Raw genomic sequence first — 13,242 nt, forward strand, 5'->3', positions numbered from 1 at the left:
AGCGCGAGAAGAAAGGGAAACAGGCCTTTTTCTCCGGTGACGCGCGGTCACGAGGCATTCTCCCGACGTGGGCACCGACCATTGGCGAAAACCTAGCTGACGTCCTTGCAGCCGCACGGGCGCGAACGGCGGCAAGGGCGGTGCCGCACTGGAAGTTAGCGAGGCGCGCGCGCTCCCGGGGCCTGCCACGCCCCCGTCCTCTGCCAACCAACCCGCTCGTCCAGTCCCTCTTCGCGCCCAGCTGGCCACGCCCCTTCCCAACTCGCCCCTCCCCCATTAGGCCGGCGGCGCGCGAAAAGCGCGTCACGTGACGGCTAGCCCCGCCTCTTCCTCTCGGTCCCATATTGAACTCGAGTTGGAAGAGGCGAGTCCGGTCTCAAAATGGAGGTAAAACCGCCGCCCGGCCGCCCCCAGCCCGACTCCGGCCGTCGCCGTCGCCGCCGGGGGGAGGAGGTATTAGGGGGAGAGCGGGGGGTTGCTGGGTAGTGGCCGGCAAGGGGGGCCGGGCTCGGTGGGAGTGGGGAGGCCGGGTGGACTGGGTCGGCCCTCCCGCGCTCTGCGTTGAGACGGGCGGCGGGAGGGGGAGGGGAGCGGGCCTCGGAGGCTTCCTTGGGGCTTCTCGCCAGCCTTGCTGTCTCCTTGGGCTGCACAAGTGGTTCCTCGGAGGCGCGGTGTGGCTGGGGAAACCTCGGGAGGGGAGCTGGCCCGCCGGCCGCGCGGCCTCCCATTCGAGGCCGAGGGCGGCATGGCGGGCCTCGGCGGGAGCAGTTGGGAGGAGGCGGTGGGGGAGGGGAGGGGACGAGCAGGCACATCCGGGCGAGCGAGCAGGCGGGCGGCGGCCACATTGACATTGATCCGCTGCCGCGTTACGAAATGGCGCATTGGCACGCAATGGCCGCCGCCTGGCTCCGCCGCGGGGAGAGAGAGCGTGGGATTGGAAGGAAGAGGGAGGAGGCGGCCCAGCAGAGAATGCCGCAAACGGCCTCGAAGCTTGGGGCCTAGTGCTTTCAGTGATGTTCTCCCAACGCGTTTCCAGGCCTTAAAGATCGCTAAGGAGAATTTTACGTCCCGTTCTGTTCCTCGGAGCACTCGGTTGAAAATAATTTTTTTTTAATTTTGTTGTTATAAAGTACTTCTTGATCTGCCGTTTTTGCTAAAGTCCTTACGTAGCTTCGTTCCATGTGGGTGAAGTGCCCCATCTCATAGAGTGTGGATGTAAAATAGAAAGTTGAAATTTTTTCACCTTCGTTTTTCCTATTCTGATGGGTCGGCTCAGGTTGTACTTTCTTGTAATTTTGTTTCAGAGGACTGCAACCAGAGTCGAATTTTTCATTTGTTTGGGATAATTTCATGTGGGTTATTGTTTCTTTCAACTTTGTGTATTAATTAGATGTATTTAATCGGGACTTGAAAAGATGAGACTAAGTGAATAAACGCTTTAGGCTAGTAATCATTTAACATTTTTTCGTGGCATGTGACAGTCTTTTCATATTAAATGCCTTAATGTCTCTACTTTTAGAAGACACAGGAAGATCTTAGAATGTAAATGTGAGTGCCTCTATTTAAGGACTTCGGATGAAAGTTGTCTTAATGCATATATGTATTAAGTGGTAGTTAAGTGATTTGTTAAAGAACTAGTTAAATTGTAAAACAGTTCAGGCCATATCTTAATTTTTTTTAAATCTCAATTTCTTTTTTACTGTGTTCCTTGTCAGACAGTATACCTAACGTAAGTCCAAACTGCCCTTTTTGTGACCCAGTAAAATGTTGGTTTTGAAAACATTTTTGGCACGTGGTACAAATGCAAATAGAAAATTTTTACGTGGCTGGTTTTTTCCATAGTTTTTTTGGGGGGGGGGGTGGAAATGCTGGTTTAGCCTTTCATTGAGAAACTCTTATTTTCACCTTTTTATTTGCTTGAAAGTGGTGAATTTCTCCATTCTTAAGTTGTAGTTCACAGTCTTGTGGTTTATAATTATATGCTTTTGGGGGTGTAGACTCAGGAGGGAAGACGAGAGAAGAAATGGCATAGATGAAACACTGCATTTACAACACTTCTGGTTTCTTAGAAACTGGTTTCTCAGTAGCCACTTCTAAAATAATCTGTCCCCAGACGCTTGTAGTTGTAGCTCAAAATTTCGGGACTTTTGATTCTGGAATTATCTTGGTCTTCAATTTAATTTTTAAGTGATGTTGGTATTTCAAAGTCTGGTTATAGGTTTTCTTGGTCCCTTTAATCAGCTGATGTGTGTGATCCTACTCCAGTTTTTAACTGGAGAAAGTGTTAATGGTACAGGAATTTGATGTTAAAAGTTTATTTGTAGGAGATTAAAAGGCTTGTGCATCTTTGCATTTACCTACTAAACGAAATAATTAAAGTATATTGGTTTGTTTTCTCAGGGTCATGATCCAAAGGAACCAGAACAGTTGAGAAAACTGTTTATTGGTGGTCTGAGCTTTGAAACTACAGATGATAGCTTAAGAGAACATTTTGAGAAATGGGGCACACTTACAGATTGTGTGGTAAGTTATTAAGGGAACAAAAAGTTCTTGAAAGAGGGCAGAGGACCTGTTTAGGTGTGTTTCAGTGCTTTAAAATTTTTGTTTTGTAGGTGATGAGAGACCCCCAAACAAAACGTTCCAGGGGCTTTGGTTTTGTTACTTATTCTTGTGTTGAAGAGGTGGATGCAGCAATGTGTGCTCGACCACACAAGGTTGATGGGCGTGTAGTGGAACCAAAGAGAGCTGTTTCTAGAGAGGTATTTTAATAATACCATGTTTTGTGACATGTGAAATTGTTGCAGAATTTTTGAGGGTTTTTTTTTTAACTTACATATTTTTTATTTGTAGGATTCTGTAAAGCCTGGTGCCCATCTAACAGTGAAGAAAATTTTTGTTGGTGGTATTAAAGAAGATACAGAAGAATATAATTTGAGAGACTACTTTGAAAAGTATGGCAAGATTGAAACCATAGTTATGGAAGACAGGCAGAGTGGAAAAAAGAGAGGATTTGCTTTTGTAACTTTTGATGATCATGATACAGTTGATAAAATTGTTGGTAAGTAGCAGTTTCTCAGAACTTGAATGAGAAAGCAGAAATGGCTTCTTAGCTCTTTACTAAACTTGCTAAATTGCTTATAACTTTTGTATTGTGCATAATAATAGCATATAAAGTGTATGGTTTAGTTTTCATGAAGTGACTATACGTGTGTAACCAGCATCTGGATCAAGAAATAAATGTTACTAACATCCCAGAACACTCCCTTATCACTACTCAAAGTCACTACCTTTTTGATGTTTTAATAAGTTATATAGTGATAAAGGATATCATTTATGTGTGCTTTTCCAAACATCAAATAACTTTTGTTTGTTTGTTTGATTAAACAAAATTTAGTTCAGAAATACCACACTATTAATGGGCATAATTGTGAAGTGAAAAAGGCCCTTTCTAAACAAGAAATGCAATCTGCTGGATCACAAAGAGGTGAGTAGTACCATATATACATACAAAATAGAGATGAGTAATGTTTGTAAGGTTCTTAAAGAACTTTCCTGCCTGTTTTGAAGGTCGTGGAGGTGGATCTGGCAACTTTATGGGTCGTGGAGGAAACTTTGGAGGTGGTGGAGGTAACTTTGGCCGTGGTGGAAACTTTGGTGGAAGAGGTAGGACAGTTACCTTATTTCTAAGAACATGTCTACCTAAGTGTTATTGGTAAATTGAATATATTCGTTTAATTCACACTTTGCTTTTTTTCAGGAGGGTATGGTGGTGGAGGTGGTGGCAGCAGAGGTAGTTATGGAGGAGGTGATGGTGGATATAATGGATTTGGAGGCGACGGTATGTTTTTTAATGTTTGATATTTTGATTTTGTTTCTATACTTTATTAAGAATGAAAGTGTTTGTTTACATTTTCCTAATTTAAAACTTGTGTGGCTTGACCATTAAAGTGTGCTTTTAAACTAATATCATGGAAAAGTAGACCTTAAAGCCCTAAAGATGGAACATTACCTAGTTCTTTTTGGCTGATAAGGTTTATTGTACTAGCAGTTGAGGTGGAATTATAGGTCTCAGAGGAGACTGTTCACTATTTTCCTTAGTGAGATTTTTAAAAATTGAGGCAATTTTTTAATATCAAAAATTTAAGCATTCATCTTAATTGTTCCTAGCCCAGATTCTTGCTGTTCTATTAGCCAGGTATTACCAGGCTTTAGAGTGTTAAATCAATTTTATTGACCTGTTTTCTGGGGGCTTAAAAGTACGGTAAACTAGCATTCAATAACTTGACCCTCTGTACATTTATGTTTTTGTCTGACAACCCAATTTGTTGTTCTAGGTGGTAACTATGGCGGTGGTCCTGGTTACAGTAGTAGAGGAGGCTATGGTGGTGGTGGACCAGGATATGGAAACCAAGGTGGTGGATATGGTGGCGGTGGTGGAGGATATGATGGTTACAATGAAGGAGGAAATTTTGGAGGTGGTAGACTTTCACTTGTTTTGAATATTCAGTAGTTTTTATAGTTTCTTACAGGTGTTTAAAAACATGTTAAAACAGCATTTGGTCAAATTTGATGTTTTATAATAGAAAATACTCAAATGGTGGGAAATTAAACGGTTCTTATTTTGCTGGCAATTTAGTAAATTGGCAAAGTGTATTCAACTCTTATTTTTGTATTGAAATGGACATTTATCGGTAATGTTTGTTGCCTGAATTTTAGGTAACTCTAGGTACTTTTAAGCTGCATAGATGGGAACTGTAAATTGAATGTGCAGACATGTTGAATTGGGTGTCATCTGGAGTCTAGGTGACAAAAATACTTTGAGTCTTAATATGTCAGGTGTGTTGCAGACTCTTAAGCAGCTCTGCATCATTCCACAATGCTATAAAGAACTTTGTTATGAATGCACTGAGTTTTGTTGAACTGTATTGATGTATCAACAACAGGTTTTTCTTAACAGTGAACTTGAAATGCTTTTTTGTCATTGATTTAAAAGTTAAACGGTATCAGAATTACGGTGAATCAAACACAATTTTGATGCTATTTAGTGGTATGAAGGAGAGAATGTGCTAGGGTGTAACATCTAATATAAACAAAATACGGTAGCTGTCTAAATACATAGTCTTTTGAGCCAGCTTTCACTCTTTGTTTTTCCTCTCCTGCCTATGTTTGAGGCCTGCTAGTGGGCCTCTGTAGTGAAAAGAGTTTGGTAGCTCTGTAAAATCTCTTTTCAAAGCGTTGTGTGTAAGTGTCAGAGCACATGCTGCCACGATTGTCAAAAGATAACGAGTACATATATTAAAATAGGAAAATAATTGTGTAGGTCAGCCACAAATAAAATCTTTGTAATTTCAGGTAACTATGGTGGTGGTGGGAGCTATAATGATTTTGGAAATTATAGTGGACAACAGCAATCAAATTATGGACCCATGAAGGGGGGCAGTTTTGGTGGAAGAAGCTCGGGAAGTCCCTATGGTGGTAAATAATTTTTTTTTCCTATAAAAATTTTTCATAGCCTTTTAAATTAAAAACTCATGTGTTTCTTTAAAATCTTTGTATGTTACCAGGTGGTTATGGATCTGGTGGTGGAAGTGGTGGATATGGTAGCAGAAGGTTCTAAAAACTCAGAAGGAAAGGGTAGGTATCTTTAAATTTTTGTCATGATGATAAAGAATATGTGGAACTGTTCACTGAGTGTAATAATTTTTTTATCCTGTATTATTCAACAGGCTACAGTTCTTAGCAGGAGAGAGAGCGAGGAGTTGTCAGGAAAGCTGCAGGTTACTTTGAGACAGTCGTCCCAAATGCATTAGAGGAACTGTAAAAATCTGCCACAGAAGGAACGATGATCCATAGTCAGAAAAGTTACTGCAGCTTAAACAGGAAACCCTTCTTGTTCAGGACTGTCATAGCCACAGTTTGCAAAAAGTGCAGCTATTGATTAATGCAATGTAGTGTCAATTAGATGTACATTCCTGAGGTCTTTTATCTGTTGTAGCTTTGTCTTTTTCTTTTTCTTTTCATTACATCAGGTATATTGCCCTGTAAATTGTGGTAGTGGTACCAGGAATAAAAAATTAAGGAATTTTTAACTTTTCAATATTTGTGTAGTTCAGTTTTTCTACATTTTAGTACAGAAACTTTAACAAAATGCAGTTTTGAAGGTGTTTCCTTGTGAGTTAACAAGTAAAGAAGATCATTGTTAATTACTATTTTGTATGAATTTTGCTAAAGTTAACTGTAAAGAAACACCTGCTGACTTGCAGTTTAAGGGGATCTATTCTCCCCATTTCCAAACCATGAAATGAATGGGCTCTGATATGTGGAGAGAATAGATATATGTATGTTTGCAATGTGTGTTTTAGATAATAGAATTGGGTATTTAAATTAGCATATTTGTGAATTTAATAGCATTAAGATTTACTTCAAATGAAAAATCTCAAAATTCCTATTTGGTTTTTGTGCATTTCCTTTCAAAATGTAATCATATGATTTTAGTGTATTAGCTTTGCTGAGAGTCCTAGCTGTGTTTAGAACATCTCCATTCTACATTCACCTTGGTCACATGTGAACTGCTGCCATAGTTCTATTTGGGTGTAAAGAATGTCTCCTGCCCTCTGTTTAAATTCTGGAAAGGGATAGTGAATGTTTTCCGTTTCCTCCTACCTTAAGAAACATTCTTAAAATCTTCAAAATACAGGACCACTAAGCCTGCTCTATCTGAGCGAATTAGTGGCTACCTTCTTTTTTTCCTTTTTAAAGCACAAGAGGCCCATAAATCTTCAGTTATTTTCCTTGGTTTAATATATATTTTTTTGATACAAGCTCTCAGAGCAAGAGAATAAAAATCATGCATTGTTGAACCCTTAACTGGCTGGCATGCTTTCCTGTTTGTACCCTCTGCATTATACTGGATGAAACCAAGAATAGTCTAGATATAATCATCCCAAGTGATTACTGCAGTAGAAGTGTAGCACAGTTGCTTAGTACAAACAAGCTTTTCACTTCCTCAAGACCTGAATTCAAATTTGGATAGTCAGAGTTTATACTCACTAAAAATCCCAAAGAACACACTGTTATTTCCATGTGTATGCTTGAACCTAAGTCATGTTGGTATGAGTTTACAATTTGTTTGGAAGACCCTGGTTGAGAAGAGTCTTCGATAACAAGGTCATATATATATATATATATATATATATAAACCAATGTCTACTGTTTTGCGCCAGCTAGTGCTTAAAATTTCATTCGAGCCCTAAGTATGTGCCCTGCTGTTATTATTTCTTCGGTAGTTGAACGTTAAATTTGAGATTCTTATTTTTGTTTTAAGAAGTACTAAGCAAAACAAGCAATAAAAGGGGGGATGGGGCGTGCTAGTGTTTGAATATGCTCTCGTTGCTCTAATTCTGTGCCTCTGTGCATTAATATTTGGATGCATGCAATGCCAGCATGGAAATCGGTCTTCACAGACACTGCAGTTTTCCAGAAAACACTCACAAACCAATAAATGTAACAGACATTCCATTTGTTAATGGACATATGTGAATAAGCAGTGTAGAAAATAGGCTAATTATTAGAAAATGGTTAAATCTTTAACAACTTCAAGTGTTGGTTATATAAATGGACACTGTCAATGTTCATAACTTAAACCTGGGTACCTGGTCAAAATAATGCTTGGGAAACATTTTATTAAAATTAAGCTAAATTGTCTCAAGTTCTTTTATTCATATAATAAAGGTTGAAGGAATGGGGGAGATTAACATTTCCTGTTTCTATGTTTGTGAAATTGTTTGACACAACCTTGACAGTATCCTTTAATGGCATATGAGGTTAATTTGTACTGTTAACAAACTTTCTGTGTTCTGGAACTAGTTTAATAGTGAAAATATTGTCAGTAAGTTGATGTTTGCAACCTATAAGCAGGTGAAATCTGTGTATGTGACCTGTTTATAAGTTGTATTAGCTTAGTTCTTGTGAACAGTGTGGAAAAGTTAAGCCATGAGGAGAGCGATTTAACCAGCTTTAAAGGACCTAAGATGTGCTTTTTAAGCACAGTGTGGATCAAAGGAGACTCACTAAGACAGGACTTCAGCAGCCTTTTGAGTATGGACAAGTCAGCATAAATAAAGAATGACAAGGCAGCAGCAAGAGCTTCAACTACAGAGAAGTGAAGGCATAAGATACTATGGTGATAGTGAGCAACTTTCCAAAAGCTAGTTAAATCTGCTTATTACAACTGAAATATCGAAGAAAGTCTAGCAGGAAGGAGCTCTTCGCCTTTTGGAACACCAATGAGAGATAGTTGGCCACAGTCACTAGGTCTAGCATTTAGACCTGCAAGGAAGGGCAATAAGCATTAGGTAAGGCTTGAATTTGAATTTTTTCACTAATTAAAGAGTAATTTTTTGTAAAGCAAGGTAAGAGTAATTTTTTTGATTTGCAGGTTGAATGAGAACCCTACTTGCCTAAATGAGGAATGTCTTTCCTACCATCTTAAATACGAAGGTTTCTGGCTGGGTAAGGTTTGTAGCTTACACTAAAGCCTGATGACACCATTTGTTTCCCTATAAATTTATATTACATATTTTAAAACTATTAGATACATTGGCAAAATTGTTCAGCTGAAAAGTTTTATCTTGGAACCACATCGAACACATTTTAAACAGTTTTAAAATTTTCCCTGCAGTAACCGTGAGTGTTCATCTTGAGTCAGATATATATAATTCATTGTTGGTGTCTTTAGGATAAAGTCAATTTTTGACAAGAGAAAGAGTGACCAGGTTTTTTTAAAGAATTTTTGTAATAAGCATGACATGTAACAGAAGCATTACGCTTCGGTACTCATTCTAGAGAAAAGAAAATCTTGGAATGAAATTTCAAAACTGTCAGATCATACAGATATAAAAATGGTCTTCGTTCAAGTGGCCTCATACATAAATAAGTTCTCTCACATACGACTTCAGGGAATTATTTGGACTAATAGGATAAACTTTTGGTTCTTTTTTAGGTTTCTTTGTGTTTAATCTGTTAATCAGAGGCAGTGGGGGCCTAATTCCACTAAAGCTCCTTTTTAAGACAAGCTTTCCCAAAGAATAGTTAAAATATTACCCAATTACTACACAAATCAGATGCTGGTTGTTCATAAGGGCTATTATTGCTGCCCCCAAAGGGCTTGTTAAAATTTGAGGTTTGATGTTAATTCACTTTTTAAAAAAATAACACTTTGGGGGGGGCAGATGGTTAAAATAAAACTAGTTTCTAAATTATAGTAAGTCAAATTATTTATATACAGGAGCAGTTAGGTTGCCACAGATTTTATTTTCAGAAAATAACTGGTTGGGTCTCTTTCTGTATCTATCTAAATCAGGACTGAATTTCTACACACCACCATAGAATGAAGTGTTGAATAAGGTAAATAGCCTTTTAATGATAATTTTTGTTTACAACATGGTTTTTAATGAAGCAGACTTCCTAAGATAGGAAATATTTTCTTTTTAAAGGCATTGTTCTTTTGCAGTCCATCTCCTTTATGAAATAAAGTGATTTTACTTAAATGTAGTTCCACTGTCATTTCTGAAAAATACGATGCTCTTAAGTCATAACACCAGTAAACGAAGGAAGTACAAGGGAAAAATGGTCAAGGCAAACCTTAACTCATTTTGTCAAAGCAACTCATAGGTTACAGCTTCCCACACTACATTTCTTCTGAAAAAGCTCATTTTACACTCATGTCCTAAAGAACAAAAACTATCTGGTAACAAAGACCGTTTGTTAAGGAACTGAACAGTTGAAATACACTTGGTTTTAAGATTTCTAAAATATAAGTCACCATTTGAAACATTTCTAATTAAATGCCAGTATCTCTTGGAATTCCAGTAATTGATGTCACAAAGTAGTGAGTAAGCATGCTAATGTGCAGGGGTAATGTAAGGATTGTTAGCCTATAAATATTCAAGATTACTTTTAAATCTCAATGTTTTACTCTGATTTATAAGACTTAAGAGGTGGTCTGTAATGGATTCAAATGTTTCATTTGTAGTATAATGAAATGTTTACAGAAAGAACTTTTTCATTAAAATATTTTTAGAAATGTGTGTGTTGTTTTGTCACTTCACAGTGTTCATGTGACTTAAATGCTGTATAGGTGGACATTGCGTACTTTACCAGTAAGTAAAAAACAGGAAACTTGGCATGAGCCTTCACATTATCAGTTGATTTAAAGGATGTAGATTTTATTCAGTGGAAAACAGATCACATGAGAAGTAGGTGTGGGGAAAAAGCTTATTGCCACTTAAGGATTTAATTCTTAAAGGACAGAATACATGAGATACTTGGGTGATCGGTGAGTCAGTGAACTAACTTTGGAGAAAAATTGTGGGTAAGGACAATTATGTGAATGGTAATTTGGGAGAATGGTGAAATGAGGGTTCAAAATGTTGGAAGGTACTCTGTTTTTTGTTTTTGGAGGTACTTGGTTTCTTAATCTTGAGAAAGGCAATTGAGCATTTTGTGGTGTGAAGGTGGGTCGGGGAAAACTTTAATAAAATTAAGTAGTAAACTATCGTTATGCAGTTTAACCCAAGTGATAATGTGTCAGTTTGACAAATTGAGGGAATTCCCTGGCAGTCCAATGGTTAGGATTCTGTGCTTCCACTTCAGGGAGCCCCGGTTCAATCCCTAGTTGGGGAACTAAGGTATTTTGGGCAGCACACCCCCCCAAAAATTTTGACAAATTTGTGAGGTATGGTTTTGATGTGATTTTTTTTTTTTTTTTTAATTTTCATACCACACTTATTTGGGTTCATAGCATTGATAGCTGTTAACGTGAAATGCTTTGTGAATTGAAGCCATGTGAGGATTTTAGGATTTTGACACATTTTGCTTGTATTCTGTGTAGCTGTAAGTGCCTTATAATTCCAATTTAATGCTTGAGTTGTAAAATAACGTTTATCTTTATTTTCTCAGAGTGAAAATACATTAAATGAAACCGCAAAATGCTCAGGCAACAAGATAACTTTGGAATCTCCCGTGTACTCATTACAAACTGCAATTAAAATTTTTTTGGAGGATTAGTGTTTTGCAAAAGCGGGGTCCTGTAAATACACTAGGTTAATTAAACTTGGAACTGAATAAAAAGTACCAAGGGTTGGGGGAAGAGCAAGGTAATAGGTAATACATGCCATTTTTTGCTTAATATATTTTCAATCAGATAATGGCAAGGGTGCATTAAACTGCATTCACCTGGTAGATGTTAAGTGGGCATGGTACTGAAAGCTAGGAAATAACGGATTTACCTGTATGTACTATTTTACTTCTGAAATTTACTGGTAATAAATGTGGATAGTGTTATGTATAAGGAAGTGGACAGCTTAATGAGAAATGGTTAAGTTTCACTACATCCATGTGTATAGCCATTACAATTAATAAGGGTTTATCACAAAGATGAAAAATTGTATCATATCAACTATATCTGAAAATTAGAATACACAGAATTTTCATTTTTAAAAATACATTGTCTATTTAGTCTATTCCACCAACAAATGTTGAGTAAACTGCATCAAAAGAACTGATAGGTTATTTGGATTTAATCTCAGTTTTCTACTCAATATCCTTATTTAGTAGGTATCAGAAAAATGCAATCAGGATTTTGTTTGAGATGCCAGATTTTGCCTATCGGGAAAAGTTTAAGTTCAGAACTAACACGGTGGTTCGTGACCTTGATCAGGTTGTCTGGGGTTTCCTTTTTTATGCCATGCTCCCCTTGGCAGTTTGGTGATGGTAGCACACCTCTTAGAATGTTTTTTTTATATGTGTTAAATGTTACTTTTAAGGTAGTTAACCAAAAATCAGGTTTGATTCAGTAATATGTACTCTTAAGTATCAGGTAAGGCTAGTGGTGTGTCTGACTTCTAACTTAGAAGTTGTGATGGTTAAGTGGTATTTTGAGATGCTTGGCAACAGCAATCTGATATTACCTGCTCTCGTAAGTGTGAAGGTTGTTAAATGGGATAATGCGTTTAAAGAGCTTAAGCTGGCTCTTAGGTCCATGGTCCCTAAAGATAGTATTCTTGGTAATAATCATGAGTACTGTTCTAAAAATGTGCTGAAGCGATGCCTAAATTTTGAAGGGTGACAAAGTTAATACCAATGGGAGGTTTTTTCCTCCACGTAGGATTAAAGTTCTTTAATTTTTTTCCAGTTCTCAAAGTGTTAAAAAGCTGGAATTGGCCTGATAAATATCTTTAAAGTAAAAATGAGAATATTTTGTATATGTTCTGAGACTTAGAAGAATGGGTATGGAAGTATTATAAGGTACATTTGAGCAGCTACTCCACAGATTTCAAGAAAATCTCGGCAAGAATTTTATATAACAAATGCAGTGTCATGCAGTTAAGATTTCTAATAGGGTGTACCTCAATGTAAAAGGCATAGGTACACATTTTAAAATTAGGAACTGTTCAAGTAAAGTTTAACAGTTGGAGAGCCAAGTTTAATCTGAGGAGTCAGATAAACATTTCATGATCAAGAGGTGAAATCTTCTAGTCATGGGTCAGGATTTGTTAGATTTTAAAATTTTAGTTCTATGTAATGCAGCATGTATAGTACTTAAGAGTAATTTTTAGGCACTGAAAGGTTGTGGTCAGTTATCTTCAACTTGCAAAGTTCTGAAGTTTGACTAACGAATGTGTGAGTGAAGGCATCTGGTTTCATGATGGTAGAAATCTGGTCTGCCTAGGTGTTCTTCCTCCTTGTGTGTGGGGGGGAGTAGATAGTAGTAGGTGCAAGTTAACTCCATGTGCTCCAGATGGGGGCTGCTGTTAACAGATTGCCATCACTCCCACCCATAATTTTAAGGGCACTTTATTCGAGATGAGATTTTTGTCTTCTGAGGTTGAAAAAGTGATGTCTTCCAGGGATCTCTAAAACACCACTATGGGAAGGAATTCTTGACCACACAGGACAGATCACAGAATCTCCACATTTGAATGCCTAGATAGTCCTTGAAGTCGTTTTCAACCCTGAACTTTACAGTCGGCTGAGTCAAATTCTTATTAAGCTGGTTTGACTTTTAGTTTCTTTCACTTGCAACTAAAAAGCATGCTAATAAAAGGCTGAAGAAAAAGGTCTCATTTATAGCGTGCTTACTATTAGCTAGGGTCAGTGCTTCTTGTGGAGTAATTCACTGCATACTTATTCCTGCTTTACAGATGAAGCAGCCTCGGTGCTTTGCCTCACTGGAGGTCATTC

The 13,242-nt window shown here is 37.9% G+C and overlaps 1 protein-coding gene across 4 annotated transcripts; it reads left to right on the plus strand.

The window, feature by feature from the left end:
• The first annotated feature begins 313 nt into the window (after positions 1 to 313).
• Positions 314 to 10,088, plus strand: HNRNPA3 (heterogeneous nuclear ribonucleoprotein A3). Of its 4 annotated transcripts, XR_003001502.1 has the most exons (12): positions 314 to 453; positions 2,401 to 2,523; positions 2,613 to 2,759; positions 2,851 to 3,058; positions 3,395 to 3,484; positions 3,568 to 3,663; positions 3,758 to 3,838; positions 4,335 to 4,475; positions 5,353 to 5,475; positions 5,565 to 5,634; positions 8,438 to 8,511; positions 9,362 to 10,088. XR_003001502.1 is itself a non-coding variant. In XM_024732882.1 (11 exons), exons 1-10 carry the CDS (start codon positions 382 to 384, stop codon positions 5,615 to 5,617), a joined length of 1,134 nt encoding a protein of 377 aa, XP_024588650.1. In that variant the 5' UTR covers positions 314 to 381; the 3' UTR covers positions 5,618 to 5,634; positions 8,438 to 10,088. The 4 variants fall into 4 exon arrangements, 3 of the variants coding, with proteins under 3 accessions (XP_024588650.1, XP_024588649.1, XP_024588651.1); XM_024732882.1 differs by having other exon boundaries at positions 8,438 to 10,088; XM_024732881.1 differs by lacking the exons at positions 8,438 to 8,511; positions 9,362 to 10,088 and adding an exon at positions 5,727 to 7,754.
• The last annotated feature ends 3,154 nt before the right edge of the window (positions 10,089 to 13,242 follow it).

This window comes from Neophocaena asiaeorientalis, unplaced genomic scaffold (genome assembly GCF_003031525.2).
Source record: "Neophocaena asiaeorientalis asiaeorientalis breed wild unplaced genomic scaffold, Neophocaena_asiaeorientalis_V1.1 scaffold96, whole genome shotgun sequence".
Classification (NCBI taxonomy): domain Eukaryota; kingdom Metazoa; phylum Chordata; class Mammalia; order Artiodactyla; family Phocoenidae; genus Neophocaena; species Neophocaena asiaeorientalis.

Coding starts and splice junctions, on each gene's coding strand:
- HNRNPA3 (XM_024732882.1), top strand. CDS start 382: ATGGAGGTAAAACCGCCGCCCGGCCGCCCCCAGCCCGACTCCGGCCGT. Junction 3,485..3,567: donor ATCTGCTGGATCACAAAGAG/GTGAGTAGTACC, acceptor CCTGTTTTGAAG/GTCGTGGAGGTGGATCTGGC. Junction 3,664..3,757: donor TGGAAACTTTGGTGGAAGAG/GTAGGACAGTTA, acceptor GCTTTTTTTCAG/GAGGGTATGGTGGTGGAGGT.